This window comes from Lupinus angustifolius, chromosome LG16, assembly GCF_001865875.1.
Source record: "Lupinus angustifolius cultivar Tanjil chromosome LG16, LupAngTanjil_v1.0, whole genome shotgun sequence".
Classification (NCBI taxonomy): Eukaryota; Viridiplantae; Streptophyta; class Magnoliopsida; order Fabales; family Fabaceae; genus Lupinus; species Lupinus angustifolius.
In genome coordinates this window covers 4417475-4436231 of record NC_032024.1, presented here as the reverse complement: position 1 = coordinate 4436231, position 18757 = coordinate 4417475, and the positions used below count along the sequence as shown (strand labels likewise).

Genomic DNA, 18757 nt, shown 5'->3' with positions numbered 1-18757 from the left:
TAGTTTTCAACCAAATTTAATTATGTAACAGTCTCAAAAGATTCACAACCTTGCTAATTTTGGAAGGACCTTTCTGCTTCACTTCAGCTGTTTTGCCAGAAACCTTTGCCTGAGTTCTGTGGCCATTTGGTGTTGCCCTTGTTGGTGTCTCAATGCCTCTAGAACCTAAAATGGAACTTTCATCCTTCTTCATCAACCCCTTTACATCTTTTTCACGATATTTGGGAGGGGTCCTGTTATGGGAAGATTTATCACCATTCCTTTCTGGTAAGCATGGTTTAGCATGTAGCTCTATCATATCATCAAATGCAAGTTGAGCTGGTAGAGGCACCATAGTCAATTTGGTACTCCAAAATGCATGTCCACAAAGCTCAGGCCACTGTATTCTTTCAGCTGGATCTTTTACAAGCAAAGAATTAATTAAATTGACAAAAGGTCGACTCGGATTACCAGGGAGAGGTGGAGTTGGATCTGAAAGAATAGATTTTACAAGCTGAGTGAATTCTCTTCCCAAAAAGGGAGGCTTCCCAGTATAACATTCATACAGTACACAGCCTAAGGCCCAGAAGTCAGAAGCATAAGAATGGACTCCACCATCCTCAAAAAGCTCCGGAGCCATGTAAGACGGTGTTCCACGTTTTGCTTGAGGCAACTACAGAATTGTAGAAAATTACTACATACAAACAGATAATTTATGGAGAAAAAACGGCAACTATATTTGCAAACGTTAGTCAAGCATACCGAGGAAGATGGAGTTTTTGATATATCTCTTAACTTTCTAGCCAAACCGAAATCACATAGCTGCATCAATCAAGTAAGAAGTGCATACTGTCACACTCCATCTCATATAAAGAACATCTACAATTACTCAACCAACACAAAGCATAATAAATAGGCACCTTAGTACGTCCATTTTCATCCAGTAGGATATTTGATGGTTTCAGGTCACAATATATTATTCCATTTGAATGTAAAAACCTGAAAATTAGTATATAGTTTTATTACATGTATTACAACTAAACAGTGGGAAAACAGAGAGGAAGATCATGACTTGTGAGAACATACTGCAAAGCCTTGACTAGGTCAAAAGCAAGATCATGAACTGAGTCTTCTGGAAGTTGAGTGTCCTGCAATTCACCCACATAATCAACATTATGCAAGAAACTAATATCACAAAACAGAATACCATTTTTTCCCAAAACCAAAAGAACGCAATGTAGTGAATTTACAACAGTAGAATCTCATTAAATTCTGATATATGGCAACATTGTCGACATATCCAGTCCCCAAGTAAAAGCAAAATAAATTTTGAAAATGGAGTTAACTATGTCATGGAGCATCCACCAAAATATATCGTTGTCTATATGAAAATTCATTGCAGCAATTAAAAGCTTTAAGAAAACAATGTGAGACACTAAGTGTGATTTCCAAGTACTTTATGCTCAGCAAAACAATGAAGGTACTTAAAAAGATGTTCACAAAATACAAGCAGTGAAATGCTATACCTGCCGTAATATGGAAAGCAAATCTCCTCCAACACAATACTCCAACACCAACCATAGGTGAGCAGAAGTTTCATACCTAACAAAAACATAAGTTGAGAACCCTTGATGATAACTTATAATGGATGCAGACAATATTTTAAAAAAAAGTTGTTAAGCCTCCAATAAAGGAAATCTTGATACAAATATTTAAAAAATGGCGGCCCAGTGCACAAGACTGTTTATAGGCTTGATACAAATATTTATCATGAAAAAATATTTAATCCAATTTCATGCAATATATTATTTATGCATAATGATCATTTCAATATCAATATTAATAATACAGAGTAATAAGTTCATTGCTAGAATTTCCTGATTTAACTAATTTTAATCTGCCTATCTTTAATAGGATTGTTATCATTATAGTAAACATTTCTAAGTGGATTTCTTCATTTTGAAGCCTCCTTAATTGTTTCTATAAAAATATAAAAACAATAGCGCATACCAGGAATAGAACTTGAGCACATTTTGGTGATCCAAAGAGTGAAGAATCCTAACCTGCAGAAAAAAACAGTGAATTATTTATTGCAGCTCAGGATCTATAAGAAAATTAAGAATTCAACAACAACAAGACAAATAAAGGAAAACGTAGTTGTAGCATATTTAATGAAGTATAATCTCTATTCCGAAATAGAAACTACTTACTTCTTGAAGCACCTTGTTTTTCTGAGATTTATCGACGCTTTTGATGGCGAAATATTCAATTGTCTGCTTCTTTCTACCTTTGTACACGGTCTGAGAAATTCAGGAAAACATAGAAACAATGATTAAAAGCTTCATATGAAGAATGATGAGGAGAAAGAGGAAAATTACCGAGTATTTTCCGCGACCAATGGCTTCGTAGATGTGGTACTGGTTCATGGTGAGTGAGGGATGTGTGAAGTTCTAGGGTTTTTGGTTCGAAGATTTGAAAGTTGAAATGGTTAATGGTGTGTGTGGAATAAAGGAACTACGAGAGAGACGTTTGGGATATGATGAGAGAAAGAGAGTGACTGTGCAAACGGGCGGGATTTTGGAAATTTCAAATGTGGGGATTATGCTATTTTTGTATCCAAACATGGGAGTGGTAATGGAAATGAATATAACTTAAGCAATTCATGTATATAATCTATTATTTTTTTACAGAGGTAATGTTAATTAAATATCTATTATTTTTTTACAGGAGTAATGTTAGAATAACGAATAATGTAATAATATATATATATATATACTCCTTAGTGTTATATAGTTTTCAGATGTATAAGAAGTTACAGGAAAGTTCTATAGGTACAAGGAGAAAAAATAGTTATAGACGACTATAATAAAAAACTAATTAAACTTTCACATAGGTTCTATCTCATTGATAAGAGACTATATATTTATCATTATTTCTTTTAATATATAACCATAATTTTATCTTTATAGTCTCTTTGATTTGTTGGATAGTCACATTGGAAGAATTGAATATTAATTCATTCCTTAACTAAGCTATGTTCATTTACTTCATAATCCTAAATGGCCTAAGGTTTCTTCTTTGCTGGACCTCTTTCATTTGGAGCTAAAATAGTGAATTGGTAATGCATTTATTAAGCTCCCAACAACCTCTCAGATTAATCATCGCATGCTTATCTTAGTTTTAAGGCATAGACTAGATGGAAGAACATGAGAAACTCATTCGGTGGTGTTCTCATGATTATACTTAACCCTTCATTTGACTTGTAGTTAAAATATTTTTTCTAGTATAACCAAATCTATTTCTCGAGTAAAGATTAATCCATTTTAGAGTATGTGATCACCTCTCCTAATATATATTGTTCACACGAATTAAAATTTTACATTTTAATTTATTTAAAAATTCAATAAAGTTTTACACTACCAGACCAATATCTTGTTGATTTTTTGCAATTAATATATGAACTATTATAATAACTTGTCAATTTCCTCAATTAAAAAGATATATCCACAAATCACTATATCCTACAACTTGTACTATAACATATCGTCTTGTTCTATTTTCTTTTTGGTTTTATCCTTCTGTGAAACCAAAATGCTGTATTTTTTGATTTCATGTCATGTTTTATTCTATGTATGCAAGAACAGAACCAATATTTGGTTCAAAACTTCAAATCATGCACTGAGATATCTACTAAATGTTACCTTAGTGTTATGCTTAACCATAGATTTGGGAAACCTTTGGAAAAATATTCAACCCACCACTCCAAATCCTTAATGGTCCTTTTGCGAGTTGGATTTTGGAAGGGAATGAAAGAAAAATGAAGACTTTAGAGTCATGAAATATACTTAAGAAATGACTCAAAACAAAAGCTAAAACTACTTCTGAATTTTGGGTGCAATATATATATATATTATTAATTACCATAAAACTCAAAGCAAAAGCCAAATAGCAATGTGAAGTGATAAAAAATAGTCACATTTAACGTTTGAAAAGAAAAAAAACCTCCAAACAATAAAGAAAGATCAACATTTAGAATTGAGCTCTCTCCTTCATCCATTGAAAAAAAAATGATGTTTGCCTATAAAAGATGAACACAATTCAATACATTAGCTTGATGAAAAAGCAAAATCTAGAATAAAAGATATAATAAATTAATGGGAGAGAGGAAATGTAGTCATCAACATAAGATGTTTAAGCCTTTTTAGGGTTGTCACGTCTACAAGTGATTATGGCGGTGGCTGAATAAAGTCTATGAATGTGAGATCACATAAATCTTTGATTTTGGTTTGTGAACTTTAAGGTTCATACATTTAGCTCTAGTGCACTATATTGTGTTGATCCAAGCCCACGATTACACATATTACTTGGATATTGAGCCCTATGTTGAAAATTTTGGAGTCGAACGATGATGTTCATGAAATATATTTAACAACATCATAACTAATTTAATACATTAATTGAGTCTTTCTTTCAAATGTCATGGACTAACTAATAATATAATAAGATTCATATTGATTAAGGATCTAAATAAAAATGTACACATTTAAACATTATAAGTAATATCTAGATACATATTTTAATTAAATTCTTTAAGAGATGACTCTGTTAATAAGCAAAATTGTTTTCACTCAGTTAAGAAAGTTAACCATTTTTAATTAATTTTAAAATATGTAATTGTTAACCTAACAATGAGAGAAGCAATTTAAATGAATTATACACTAAAATGAATTTGTTTGAGAAATCACAAATTCATATTTGGACTCAATCATTCAAGATTGCTTTACTTTAAACTATCATAGTTCAGTAGTTCCAAGGTCAACCATATAATTTTATGTGCTCCAAGGTGCATTACAAATAAGAATTTTTTACCTGAAACTACAACTCCAGCTTTTTTAAAATAAAATAAGCTATAACATTAAAAGTTAAAAAAAAGATGGAAATAAAATTATACAAATAAGAGAATATAAAGTTTTTCATGTATGTAGTAGACAAATATTGTTGTGGGATGCTGCCAAAACTAACATAATTTATAAACACCAATACTCCTATAAATTTAAAATACACACAAAAGGGGCATTCCGAGAATTGAACTCGGGACCTCTCGCACCCTAAGCGAGAATCATACCACTAGACCAAATGCCCAGGTTGCTTCAAATTCCACAATAATAAGATATATTCACTCATAAACTACAAGAGTTTTTGTTTCCCTCCAAAAAACTCCGTACCCTTTATTCTCCCTCCTCTTTCATTTCTATGATGAAATTTGTTCCCTCACTCACTTACCCTAACCATAACCGCCATGCCTTCCGCCTCCGATTCCGACGCCAAACACGATCCACCGATCAACGCCGCTCACGACACTGAGCCATTCTACGATCCTTGTAAGTTTCATTTTTTATTTAGGTTTCGGTTTTAAAATTCACTTTCTATTTATTTTTTATTTTTTTGGATTTTTTAGGCGATGATGATAATGAGAACATGTACGTAGAGAATACGGTTCCTTTCGATTATGATATTGACGGCGATGATGCGTTGTTATCAGAAGAAGAAGAAACGGAACCGTTAAATCTTGCCGGTGAAACGCAGCGCTTGGATGATTTTGATGATAGTGATGGTGATTGTGATACTCAGTTATTCGATGAAGAAAGAGGCGCTGGTGGAACTGAAGTTTTGGAGAATGTTGATTTGGACGATCCTCATTGTGTTGACACTGCTCAATCACAGGATACTACTGAGAATAAGAAATTATTGGAGGAGAGTGATGCTGTTCTTTGTCGAAACACCAATTCAGGTGATTACTTTCATATGCTTCATTGAGATGTTATCAATTTTAGTTCTTGTCTTTTGATTCAGTAATGCATTATTAGGATTGATAAATGGAAACAAAAAGGTGAGTTGAGTCTTTAGTATTTTTGTGGTGGTTTACTTGCAGCTAGTTAAATGATTTGTTCTTTGAAAAATTAAACTTGTGCAAGTGATGCAGTTTTATCCAGGGTCCGTTTGTTCAAGCTCTTTATACAAATTTTTATTCAAAAATTACATGTGACAGATAAACACTTGTTCGGTTTAGCTTTTAGTAAGATACAGAAGTCACAAAAAAGCTAAAAAGTGTTTCTATGAGAGGCTATATTTTTATGGCCTCTCTATAACAAGCTAAAAAGCTAAAAAACTTTTATTACATGTACTTTATACAGTTGCAGTCAAACAAAAAACAAGTCAATAATTTTTTAGAGTATTTATTATGTTTACTTTATTAATGGCTCATTAATTGATAGTTGTTTAATAGTGGTTTTTTGTGTTAGCAATTGTAAGTAAAATTAGAATTTGCAATCATTATGAAGAACCTTTTCTTTTTTGGTTTAGTTACCCCTCTTGTTCACTAGTATAAGATGTACATAACAATGAAAAGAAAAGGTGGCTTACATATCATGAGGTTTTGGATTAACTTTGGCTTTCTTCCTCAGGAATATTTTGTTGAGTTGCTTACTTGTAGAAACAGAATACTGATTTTGATGACTGTTTTCTTGAGCTTTATTTCCTTGCAAATATTTCCAGGGGAAGTGCTACCATTTCTTATCTGTTTTTCTACAGTATTGTGTGTCTGACTATTGTATAACTGTCCTCAATTTTACTATAGGACTAAATATGTTGCAAGGTTGACTATTTCACGATTGTTATTCCATTTATGTTTGAAATGTATCACATGAGTTTAATTCGGTTCCTTCGATTCCCTTAACAAACAAATTTCTCAGGTTCGATGCCTCCGCGTTATACTTTTCTCCGTGCAGAATCTTTGCGGCAATCTGCTCTAGCTAGACGAAATATGGCTTTGAAACAAACCCAGGTTGAGACCAATTCTGTCATGGATGTGAGCCAGTCTTGTCGGGAAGCACTGGCTGTAAATGATAACAGGGAACCTGTTCCTACACATTCTGAGAAATTTTGTGGAATTGGTCAGGAAAACCATCGCAGGAAAGATAGTGTGGAAGTTGTGGGATCAATGGACAAAAATATGTGCAAGGTTACTAGCTCAGCAGTCAGAAAACTTTTCATTGAAGATTTAACTTTTGAAACAAATGAACCTTCTCTTATCAGCAATGATTTAAATGAAGAAGATAGCTTAGACAAGTTGCCTATCTACCATGATGATTTGGCAGGGTTAAGCTATATTGACTCTCAAGAACCTGGAGACCTGTCACAGATAAATGCTCTTGATTTTGTAGATAAGTTTCTCAAAGATAACGCCATGGACTTGGATCAAGAAATTAGACTTGTTAAAAATGTGGAGGAAAAATCAAAATCCCTTCCTTCTTCAAAAGGGCAACAAAGTTTGGCCAAACGAGTTAGTGATAGAGGCAAATCTGGAGAAACTGGGATTTATGACTGGGATGATAGCTGCGAGGATGAAGGCGGGGGGGATATATTCCTCAGGAGAAAGGAAGATTTCTTTGATGGTGGAACTCATAAGCCGAAGTCTTTGCCAGGACTCCAGAAGATCAAAGCACACAGATCAAATGATGATAATGATGAGAAACAACCAAGTTTCCCTAAAAAAAGAAAGGTTGCAGTCCACTCTGATTCAAGACTAGGGATGCTTAATCTGAAAGTAAGGGATAATACTGTACAAGAAGCAACAAGAAAATTAAAACGGAATCTTGCTAATGAATTGGATGAACAATTCAAGACCAATTGCTCTGGAGGAGAGGTGCAACCTAATCCTAAAGCAGGTGTGCAGGAAATGTTGGATGTAGGTATAGATACTCAAATAGCTGCTGAAGCTATGGAAGCCTTATGCAACGCAAATGATATTGTTGATAATGTTGCTAATGATGTTGCTCGTGTTACTAGAAGTAGAAAAACTGATCAACTTAATAGCCCTATCACTGTGAAAGCGGGGCCAGTAACATCAAAGGAACATTCGAGACAGTATGATAGGAAAAGGAAAGTCAATGACAAATCAGATTTGCAAACTTCAGGCTTATCAAAGAAAAGTACTAAAATGGTCAGACAGTGCAAAAAGGATAATGTGATGACAAGGTCAATGAGGAGTAAGTTAAATGCAGAAGGCAACCGAACCTGCAGTGCTAATGAAAACGATAGAATAGTCTCATCTCCAATAAATGAGCAAAGAAAGTCCTCAGAAACTTTGGAAAGACATCAGCTTGATGAGCTAAATAATCTTGATAGCAACGGCACTGGAGGGAAGACAGTCAACAAAAAGCATTTGCGTAGTGAAGTTTGTCATTTTACGCCAATTGCTCGTAGAACTAGACAATCTCGTCCAGTAAGTCAATTGATAAAGTCTGATATAGGATCCAAAAGTTTGGGAGGAGATATAGCAAATGGTTCCCATGAGAAAAGGAGTGGCATTCGCTGCCACTCTTCTAAACCATTGGATACTAAATCTACTCCAGGGTCTTTTGATCACTTTGAAGTACATGATAGTACCGACTTGTGTGAACTTGAGACATTGGTTCCAAAGGCAAGTGTTGTTAGTGTAAACAATGATGTTGAAATGGGTACAATAGATTTTCCTAAAAGAAGGAGATCCATTAGGATTAGGGAGTTCTCTAGCAATGATAAAGGATCTGAAAAGCTAATTGGTCCATCTAAACCAACTGTACAGCCTGAAGATATTGGGAAATCTACTGCTAGCATGAGAATAATGAGAACGGATTCTAGAAGTGCTGTTAAATCACTGGTGAATTGCCGAACTCAATCATCTTTATATGGTGGTTCAGAAATATCTTCTATTGACCAAAGACAAGGAAAAGCATTGGAGCCAAATTTGGATAAAGTAACTGCAGGTGATACACGTATTCGTTGTAACATTACAGATAAAAAGGATGCAAATCTGAATTCAGTTGAAAAGAATAATGCAGATGATATTTTGTCTACGAATACTTTTGAATTCACAAATTCTCCAAGAGGGAGGTACAAGTCAGCTGACTTGGCTTCTGCAACTCCTGCTAATTGTAAGACGCCGGTGAATGATGCATCACCTGTTTGTATAGGTGATGGTTATTACAAACGATCATGCAACAGAAATGTTTCAAATTCATGCCTTCTCAAAGTATTTCGTGAGGAGCTAGATAGGGAACTCCTTAACTTAAGATCCATTAAACCTGAATTAACTACCCCATCTAAAGATTCAAGGAAGAGGAGGGATATGACTGCTGTTCGAATTCTATACAGCCAGCACTTGGATGAAGATATTGTTAAGCATCAGAAGAAGGTAATGTTTGATTTTGATAAACCCCTATCAGCAAATACAGACCTATAATTGAGTTTTAATTATACATTGTTCCTTGTACTTATTACAGGTCTTATCACGGCTAGGAGTTTCTGTAGCATCCTCCATAGCAGATGCAACACACTTCATAGCTGATCAATTTGTGCGTACAAGGAATATGCTCGAAGCTATTGCTTATGGCAAACCGGTGGTCACCCACTTATGGATTGAGAGCTGTGGACAGGCTAGCTGTTTTATTGATGAGCGAAACTACATATTGAGGGACACCAAAAAGGAGAAGGATATTGGTTTCAGCATGCCAGTGTCGCTAGCACGTGCATCCCAACATCCACTTTTAGAGGTGAATCTGTGAAACACACACACAAAAACACATATAGCATATGAAGAGAAGCAAATCTTAACCATTGGCTCATGCACAAATCCTAGCCATCTATGCAAGTTCCATTACACAGTGACACTCACTTGACATGTCTAATCTTCTCTCTACTTAATATGCCCTATATATTTATACATATACATATTTTACCAACCTTGCCCTAAGAGATAAGACTCGGTTATTGTTTATACTTCATTTATGTTTTTAACCCTTAGTTTAACCTTTTTTTTAGTTTGTTTCCTCTAGTTTGATTTGTAACTGTTTAGAAAATAAGAAAATTGTATCAGTGTTGTCCCATAGTTTTCAACCAAATTTAATTATGTAAGCCCTTTTGGTTAGATTGTTGGTGATGAGGCTTTTTTCTGATGTGACAATATCCATTTTAACAGTCAGTGAAAAGGTCATGTCATAAAATTTAGTGCAATTTCTGTAATAGTAAGATTCTGCCACATCAGCGAAGGTAGAACCTTATCAATTGCAGGTTTACAGGGGGACTTAATTGGTTATAACTGAACCGTATCAGCTAAAAGATAATTGTTCAAGGGGGTCAAATGATACAAAACAATGTAAATCAGACTTTTGTTAAAGTAGGATGGACAAAATTTTAACCAAACTTATTTTATAAACACAAATATGCGCATTTTATGTGTGTTGCTCCTGATAAATGAGAATTATTTTCTGCAGGGTCGTAAAGTACTGATCACCCCAAATGCTAAACCTAGTAAAGAGATTATTTCAAGTTTAGTGAAGGCAGTTCAGGGCCAGGTATGGATCTTTCTGTGTATATTCCCTAGTTATGCTCCCATGTGGTATTGTGGTTTAAGAAAAGCATATTTTTAGAATTCGGGTTCAGCGATTATATGCAATCATGAAATTGGTGGTTATTTCCCCTCCTTTTAAAAACAAAGATATGTTTGTGTGTGCTATTGAAATAACCTCTTGGCACAAGTTCCAACCTTTTACTTGATCCATCTCAATCACTTCGTTTGTAACTTATGCTTCTAGGCAGTGGAGAGAGTCGGCAGATCTGCATTGAAGGACCATAAATTTCCAGATGATCTACTGATCCTATCTTGCGAAGAAGATTATTCCTCTTGCGTGCCTTTTCTTGAAAAGGGTTAGAAACTGTTCAATATTGCTTTAAAAACTTATCGTCCACACAATTAAGAACGAAATGTTCTGGTCTTGCAGGGGCAATGGTTTGCAGTTCAGAATTATTGTTGAATGGCATAGTTACTCAGAAGTTGGAATATGAAAGGTTAGTTTTTTTGTTCGTTTGCTCTTATTTACTAATGAACTTGTCCGATGAGAATGCTTCCATTGGAGGGTTTTATAATTAAGATTATGTGCTAGTGTCTATGGTAGTTCATTCCTGATATGCTCCTTTTGGTTGCAGGCATAGTCTTTTTGCAGACCAAGTGAAGAAAACACGTTCCACCATATTTATGAAAAGAGACGAAAATACATTTATTCCTGTGACTAAATGTAGTTAGGTCATGGGTGGCCAAGCGCATAAGACTCTTACCTAGCAAGGTCCAAGGGTAAATGTATGTACACAATCTTACCTTTGTAAACAATTAGTTTGTTTTTTGGATTTGTACCAAAGAGCTTGAAAGTGATATGGATGTATTTCAAATCATTTTCCCAATGTAATATAATTGTCCTATAGAATAGTTTGAAAGGTGTTTTTGACCCCTTTATGATATTTTGCATTCTTAAGATTCTTTTTTTGGGTAAAAAATTCTTAAGATTCCTTAATGTTAGGGATGTGGATACTCTGAGTATTGTATTATGTTTCAACCATAATTTTTCAGCATTCTCATTCTTAGACACTCGGTGTACACCAAAGTGCTCCCTAATTGAGATGGTAAGTTGATTTTTGCCTGTAAAGTTTTTATCATTGAATCAGGTAACGGGTTATGCACAATATGCCTTAAGCACTTTTCTGAATTAATAAAATTTGAAGTTCAATCATGATTTTATCAATAAAAATTCAATAACATTTTTGCTTATCTTTTGCACTTGAAAAAATAAAAAAGGAAAGGAAATGAAAGAAACATCATGAAAAGTATAGATTTTTTTCTCAACTTTAATAGCTGTTCCGTCCTACTCGCTTTTATACTTTGTACCACTTCTAAGTTGTTGTCTGTTAGTGCTGCACTTCACTGTCCATCAATTAATCTTGTAAAGTTTCTATTTATCTGAAAATAAAACTAATCTGCTTCTTAATTCTTGTTTGATTGATGTTATTTCAAGAATCAGTTAAGTTGCAACATTCTGGCCAGTATGAATGATAATAGATTTGTGTATAAAAAAGATCGACTCCGTGTATGAAGCTCTCACTTAATAGGGTCTGAGAAAGGTAAATATAAATGGTTTTAACCTTATAAGCACAAGCAAAAAGTCTGTTTCTAGGATTTAAATACATAACCTCATGGTCACTAAAAACATGTGTTTTGTCAAACAACATCCTTAAATGAGTTTCTTTGTCACTTATTATTAGCAAAATTATATTTTATCTCTTAACATGGCTTCATCACCATCAACATGGTTCTTTTCATTAAGATAAATTTGTGCTTCTTAACACTCTGCTTCCACTGCTTTGACAACATTTACTTAGCAGCAATATATTACACAATAATGGTATAGATTGACAACAAGGTTCATAATACAGTGACACCTAAGGTCAGCATATCATTATGCATAAAGAAAATCCATGAAATTGCTTCTCTTTTAAGGGGATTCATACTGGGCTATCATCATGAGAGACTTGAAGTCGCCATGCAGCATATTGGATATATGCATAGTTGATACCAATAGCAATTCCAAAACCCAGAACTGATGAAAGTAGTATTGCATAAATGGCCTTCATATGCAACTGCAACAAAGTCATAAAAGCTTTTTAGCACATCAATGGTAATACACTTAGAGTTAGTCAAGTAATCATCAAAGGAGATGGGACCAAAGCTTTATCCCACTAGGTGGGCCCGACTACATGAATCGAACAACGTTATAATGTTGTATCATAAATGAAGTAAGGTTTAATTACCAAAGAAATAACATTGAAACTTGATATATGCAAGATAAAAGGTTTCTATAATTTTGGTCTTTATATGTTATCAGAGTTTTAAATTTGGTTCCATAGGTAAAAAATTCAATTAAATCCCCATTTGTACAATTACTTTCAATTTGGTCCTTGTTGATATGACACCGCATACAGGGAACAAATTGAAAACTTTGTACCAACATGGACCAAGTTGACAATGGGCATCACATATTGGGACAAAAAGTATATTGACTGAAGAATAATAGATGCTGATAGTCTGCTATATGCCTATACCTACTACTATCTCATTTATTCCTTCAACATATACTTTTTTCCAATTTGGAAGCAAATAAGGCTTTTTCATCCCGAAATTTTTTTTCTTCCCAATTTCCCGAATTTATTAGTCTGCTACCGTCGGTATTTAACTAATTGCATTAGTTCAAAAGACAAGCATACATCTTACATTCCTGCCTTCAGACAATTGAACAATCACAACTAAACATAAGGTATTTACAAATGACCGCATTGTTTTCTTTAAAAACGAGTACATTTATCGCTAGAAGGCAAAGAACAAAGCAAAAAAGCTAAAGCACATGTCATATTCTAGTCACATGCTTCCTAGATATGCTGGTTCCTGGATCGAGTTCCAAAAGGATACTGAAACTAGGCAAGACCATCATATACTGAATCAGTCATGATGACCAAATAAGGATTTGTATTACAATAATGCGTTCTCTTTTACGGGATAACGAGTGCCTGTGACTTTTGAAAGTATGCAATAATTCCCGGGATAAAGATAAACAATCATGCAGCAGATGCAGATGCAGAGTTATTGCCATTAGTAGGCCTTTGAAACAACCAAGATATCTATAATGTTAAAAAACTAGAAGCAAACTAGTTTACAAGAAGCCTCATATCAGGTAGTTAAGGGAGGTGGGAGTTATAAAGCAACTAACATGCATTTGATTCATCTCGCATCAATCCCGGGAAATAATAATTATAAGAAATCTCTACATTCTTACTCACCATAGAATAAAAAAGATGCACGGTTAAAGCCACAAGAGCAAACTCAAGTGCAGCATATGTCCATATATACTCCCTAATTGCTGCAAGTAATAAAAGATTAAAAGTAAGTATTAAATTAACACAAAACAATACCAATTTTAGAAATATTAATGAGATTATACCAAGGATGACGGCAAAAATAGATGCCAGGAGGCCCATGGTAAAGGCAAATGGCGCTGCTATAATGATCGCTTGAGTCTTCATATCAGGAAGCTACAAAACAGAACAAAAATTATTAAAAATCAGCTATGGTTGACATACAAATATGTGAAAAAGAAAATTTATTACCACCTCTTAACATTGAAATTGCAAGGGTAGTTCCTACCCCCCAGAGCAAAACTAACTTGGACTGTGAATATGTAAATATACATAAATGTATACACGATATAAATAACTTGCATTCTTGGTTCTATCCTATAACTCTGAATTCTATGTTTTAAAAAGAACTAATGCGTTGACAGATCAGGTAAATATAAAAACATTCGAGTAACATTCATATCATCCAGTGAGATAAACACTGAAAATAGTTTTTTCGGAAGATATTAGTTGTAGTACAAAAGTCTTGAAGGAAATAGGCATACCAGTAGCTGTTCAAGGAAGAAAAAATAGCATATTGTGCTTATCAGAACAAGCACCACAAAGTCTTGCCAGGCACTGTAAAAAATATATCACGCAAATAATTAGCAGAAAAAGAAGTTAAATTTAGTTCAAAAAGACTAAAATATGAATACTTGAGAGTAGAATAACTCAACAACTTATGCTGAATGTGTTTCTGAAGTTAATCTGTGATAGCAGTAATATTAATGATGAATTGGGAATAATGCTCGAGACAAAAATTGTCAAGGACCAACTCAACAACTGTCAAGGACCGACTCTCTAGCAAGATAAAAATGTTAGGTGGAAGTTAAAGATTGAATTTATATCTAAAACACCCCTTCACACAAGAGCCTTTTGGGCTTGAAGGGAAATTCACAAGATCGTTTTTACCTTGTGCTGAAATTCAACTTTTATATAGAAGAATGGGGTCAGCAAGGATCAAAGTTTGACCCAGAGACCATCGCTCCTAAAAGACTAAGTTGTTTGGTCAAGGTTTAAGATTGATTTTATAGCTAAAAGTAATCACTGACTATGGATTTTGAAAAAAACTTGTATAAGTAATCCGATACTAAAAGGGGCACCGATAATCAATTATGCCTTAAATACCCATGTTAAAGAACAGAAAATAACATGGATAAGTCAATATGAAAGTACGGCATTCAAATCACCTTATCGACTCTGGGTGTAGGTTCTGTTGACCCTGCGATGGTCTGCCTTGCCGTTGAACAGAGCTGGAAAAACGAAGCAATGTCACAGGTAAGTTCTCAACCTCTTGCCCACACACCTCACATTTCTTATTTCCTTTTGTGCTAAACCATTTAATTGCACATTCTTCATGCACCAATCTCAGATCGCCTTTGCAACTGCATTCCATTTTAAAGGTATTTCTTTCATCACACACATCAAGACATATCCTGCACACCGCTTCCTCTTCAGGAATTTCTTCATCGGCGGTCGTTTCTACTGGCACGGGAGTTATTTGATCTGATTGACCAATAAAGGGAAACACAACAATAAGTGCTATATTAGACTCTCATCTTGTTAGCAATTTTCAACCTTGGAAAGCAAATTGGATTTCTTCGAGCATACAAATTTAAAAATAGATTAAAGCAGGATTAAGTAACAGCAATAACATAGAATATATGACATAACATACCATCATTTGAATCTTGTTCCTTCTCACTACGGGTAGAAAAAGAGACAGATCTTACAATTACAACATTTCGTACAGGTACAGAAAGGGACCTTGAAACCTTAGGGCGAACAACATCTTTCTGCACAATGTTAACAACTATCATTTTCCTTTTGTTTAAAATTTTTCCAATATCCAAAGCTAAATAATAATTTGAAACTGTGTGTATATTATATGCTTTAGAAAACAATATATGAGTTTGAATCAACAAGTTTTCATGCTTTCTTTAGAAAATCTCATCTTATTAGTTACATATTTTCATTTTCAGTGGAGGAGTATATTTAGTTTCTTTGGAAACAGATGTGATACAATATTTTGTTTCCCGAGAGTAATATAACTTTCAACGCTGAAACGGGTGAAATAGAAGAGAACATACATGTATCTTAGTCTGTTCATAATATGTCCTTGCAGAAACGGGTGTAGAAACTGAAGGGGATGGATTTGATGCAGATGCTGGAGGGTTTGAATTAAGGAGGCTACTTCTTTCGCCATCTACTACATTTCCTTTCCTTTTGAAGCTCAAGGCTCGCAAGAAGCTTTTTGATGATGCAATCCCTTTAGAGAAACTTTGAGAATGGTCAAGAACCCTTACACCACTAGTGCTGCCAAACCCTACCGGTCTAGGTGGAACTTGAAGTGAAATATCTGGACGCCGCCCACAGGGTCCATTTTCCGAAACCTCTTTGCTTAGCTTGGGTTCAGCCTGTAAGTAACAAGGAAAGTTTAAACTTTAAACAGTTCAAGTTATTTAGTCCCAGCAATGTGGCATAATGTGTCAAAGCACCTCAGACAATATGGTAAGTGCTTGGAGAGGATGCATAATGCAATTATAAAAATGCAAGAACTTCAAAAAATTGCATTTCAATACAATCCCACGACGAATAATTAATGATCCTCAGCAAGCTACTCATGAATCGAATCAGCCATTAAGTTCTAAGTAAAATGACACGATAAAAAATCTATGAATTTCTATATGATAACTTTATTACAAAATAAATCAAGATGTCGCAGAAGTTACTAAGACAATGGACATAGCTGAAGGGCTCATGACCTTCACAGCTATGAACTAAAATAAAAAATTCCGAAATCGGTTACTTTCCATGCATTACAAAACAAAGACATGCATGACCCTTTGCCCCATCTTCTCCTTTACCCTCTTGTAATTGAAACATTTACTTCCAAGATATCAACAAAATCTGCTTGTAATTTGCAGGGTATGAATGATATATTCTCAGGAAACTTAGGGTCCGTTTGTGAGTTGAGTTTTGAAGGGGAGTAAAGGGAAGGCTTCAGAGCCCTGGAATACACTTGTGAGATGATTCTAAATCCCTCCCTTTCCCTCAAAACTCAACTCGCAAAGTGACCCTTACGCACTTAAGCAAGGTACATGTTAAAAATTCTTATCCTGACCCAACCTTCCATGAACCAAGTAAAGAGATCAATGTAAAATTGATAAAAACAGTTAAAAATGTGTGCTTTCAGGAACAGTCTAAAGTAGACAGGCACATAACAACCTAAAATTGGAAACCCCTTAACTTCAGTTAGATCAAACATATAAATATCTTTCCTAGGAATCAATATCAATCACTGCATGCACACCAAAAATCAAGACTTCAAAACTAAATTAAGATTAAGCCACTGTGAACTTCATGCAATGAATAAAAAAAATAAAAAAAAAGGAAAAAAAACATACCCCTTTTATTCTAGAGTGGTAAATGGAAAAGGGTGAGTGAAACTGAAATGGGAAAATTGAAAAGCAAAGAACTTTACATATTTTAGAGATAAATAAAGGAGAAGTAACCTCGTGAGAAATCTCAGAAACTTCATAATTGGGTGGTGCTTGAGCTGCTTGCATTATAGGTAGCTTCACAGATCCAGTGAAATGAAATAAAGAGAAGAGAAAGAAGAAGAAACAACAAAGATAATATAGAATCCAACAAAGATACAGTGATGAAAAAGGAACAGAAGAAAGAAGAAAGACTCTGAAGACCTTATTTTACATGTGGCTTATTCACCATGTTTCTTTATTAAACTTTAAAATTTAAATTACTTACTCTTTATTATAACTAACTTTAAATTAATTTCTCTTCTTTCCAAATGTTAATAAAGAATTTACTTAATGTTGTTTTATTATTAGAGAATAGAGAGGAGGTTCCTACATCTGCATCTATATTAACCTTCAATAAACCAATACAAATTGGAAAATGATATGTTAACCTTAATTTAATAAATTTTCCTAAAAAATATAAAAAGTCAATTATGTCTTAATATAATATTTTATTTATTAATAATTAGTTTATAAGGAGCACAATGATTTATAAATTTATTTTTTAGAATAGCATGTAATTGAAAATAAAAAAATGTGTAATATGGTTCACCAAAAGAATTATATATTTATTCGTATTACTTTTATATTTTAATTATTGTATTATCAACCATTCATATTTAATAATAACTAGCTCTTAAAAAAATACAAACGAATAATAAATAATATAATAATTATATATATCTTTACATTAACCATATATAAATACTACAATCCTACTAAATTGTAATCTACTATCATTATTGTATAGGAGAATGGTGACAAAAGTTACAACTCACAATTGCTGGTGAGTGTGTTATTCCAATCCCTTTTAGACACAAAAAAATCAAAAGTACGTTTCTGAACATATTACATAATGATGGAAAGAAACGCGTAGCATAATGATGAAAATCAGGGGCATAATGTTAGGGTGGAAAATATATGAGGGGAAAATGTAATTTGTCCTTTTATTCTTTTTAATTAAACAATTTTGTTAGTCATATATGATTATGATTATTATAAAGTATAATGTTCTTTCACTTCTTTGTACCTAAATTTTAAAGATGTTTCTTGGAACATTGGTTTAAGACCATCCCATAATTTCTCCATAAATAGGATACATATACTAGGTTTTTCATAACTACAAGACTTGACTCATCCTCATTATATTGTGGCCTATGTTAGAAACCATGCTGCTAGGATAAAGAGTAAAAGTTTTTTACACTTTCACTACATCATCCCCGTTAATTTTTAGTTATTATTGATTTTTAAATAAAAGTATTGCAAATAAATGGTGATGATGTGTATAAATCTTTACACTTTCAGTGCATATATTTTACACTCTTTTCAATAAGCAATGATGAAATATCTATACTATTCAAATTTAACTATATGTTTTTATATACACTAGTGTGCACAGACATTTTATGCTTGCTGATGAATAT

At 33.7% G+C, this 18757-nt stretch overlaps 3 protein-coding genes and 1 non-coding gene across 6 annotated transcripts; 1 reads left to right on the top strand and 3 right to left on the bottom strand.

Moving 5' to 3' along the window:
- Positions 17 to 2569, bottom strand: LOC109329212 (serine/threonine-protein kinase RUNKEL-like). Its single transcript, XM_019562881.1, has 9 exons — positions 2494 to 2569; positions 2358 to 2457; positions 2190 to 2279; positions 1990 to 2042; positions 1506 to 1581; positions 1066 to 1127; positions 900 to 978; positions 742 to 801; positions 17 to 652 (listed from the first exon to the last, which is right to left on the bottom strand). The coding sequence occupies exons 2-9, from the start codon at positions 2403 to 2405 to the stop codon at positions 17 to 19; spliced, it is 1104 nt and encodes a 367-aa protein (XP_019418426.1). The 5' UTR covers positions 2406 to 2457; positions 2494 to 2569.
- TRNAP-AGG lies at positions 5050 to 5121 on the bottom strand. The gene has a single exon. It is a non-coding gene; the product is annotated as a tRNA-Pro (tRNA).
- LOC109329687 lies at positions 5229 to 11295 on the top strand. Of its 3 annotated transcripts, none has more exons than XM_019563429.1 (9): positions 5229 to 5360; positions 5438 to 5770; positions 6732 to 8795; positions 8862 to 9214; positions 9303 to 9572; positions 10293 to 10373; positions 10614 to 10725; positions 10800 to 10866; positions 11005 to 11295. In XM_019563429.1, the coding sequence occupies exons 1-9, from the start codon at positions 5279 to 5281 to the stop codon at positions 11099 to 11101; spliced, it is 3459 nt and encodes a 1152-aa protein (XP_019418974.1). In that variant the 5' UTR covers positions 5229 to 5278; the 3' UTR covers positions 11102 to 11295. The 3 variants fall into 3 exon arrangements, with proteins under 3 accessions (XP_019418974.1, XP_019418973.1, XP_019418972.1); XM_019563428.1 differs by having other exon boundaries at positions 6732 to 9020; positions 9072 to 9214; XM_019563427.1 differs by having other exon boundaries at positions 6732 to 9214.
- LOC109330269 lies at positions 12092 to 17519 on the bottom strand. The gene is made up of 8 exons (XM_019564402.1): positions 17310 to 17519; positions 15885 to 16211; positions 15473 to 15590; positions 14985 to 15300; positions 14301 to 14373; positions 13842 to 13932; positions 13681 to 13760; positions 12092 to 12486 (listed from the first exon to the last, which is right to left on the bottom strand). Exons 1-8 carry the CDS (start codon positions 17361 to 17363, stop codon positions 12352 to 12354), a joined length of 1194 nt encoding a protein of 397 aa, XP_019419947.1. The 5' UTR covers positions 17364 to 17519; the 3' UTR covers positions 12092 to 12351.

Bases quoted from the DNA above. Each gene is read 5' to 3' on its own strand.
- LOC109330269 (XM_019564402.1), bottom strand. From the start codon at position 17,363: ATGCAAGCAGCTCAAGCACCACCCAATTATGAAGTTTCTGAGATTTCT. The intron at 13,933-14,300 runs GTATGCCTATTT...TCTGTTTTGTAG, and splicing joins TCTTCCTTGAACAGCTACTG to CTTCCTGATATGAAGACTCA. The intron at 13,761-13,841 runs GTATAATCTCAT...TATTACTTGCAG, and splicing joins TATTTTTGCCGTCATCCTTG to CAATTAGGGAGTATATATGG.
- LOC109329687 (XM_019563427.1), top strand. From the start codon at position 5,279: ATGCCTTCCGCCTCCGATTCCGACGCCAAACACGATCCACCGATCAAC. The intron at 5,361-5,437 runs GTAAGTTTCATT...TGGATTTTTTAG, and splicing joins TGAGCCATTCTACGATCCTT to GCGATGATGATAATGAGAAC. The intron at 9,573-10,292 runs GTGAATCTGTGA...TATTTTCTGCAG, and splicing joins CCCAACATCCACTTTTAGAG to GGTCGTAAAGTACTGATCAC.
- LOC109329212 (XM_019562881.1), bottom strand. From the start codon at position 2,405: ATGAACCAGTACCACATCTACGAAGCCATTGGTCGCGGAAAATACTCG. The intron at 2,280-2,357 runs GTAATTTTCCTC...TGAATTTCTCAG, and splicing joins TTGGTCGCGGAAAATACTCG to ACCGTGTACAAAGGTAGAAA. The intron at 1,128-1,505 runs GTATAGCATTTC...GGTGAATTGCAG, and splicing joins TGCTTTCCATATTACGGCAG to GACACTCAACTTCCAGAAGA.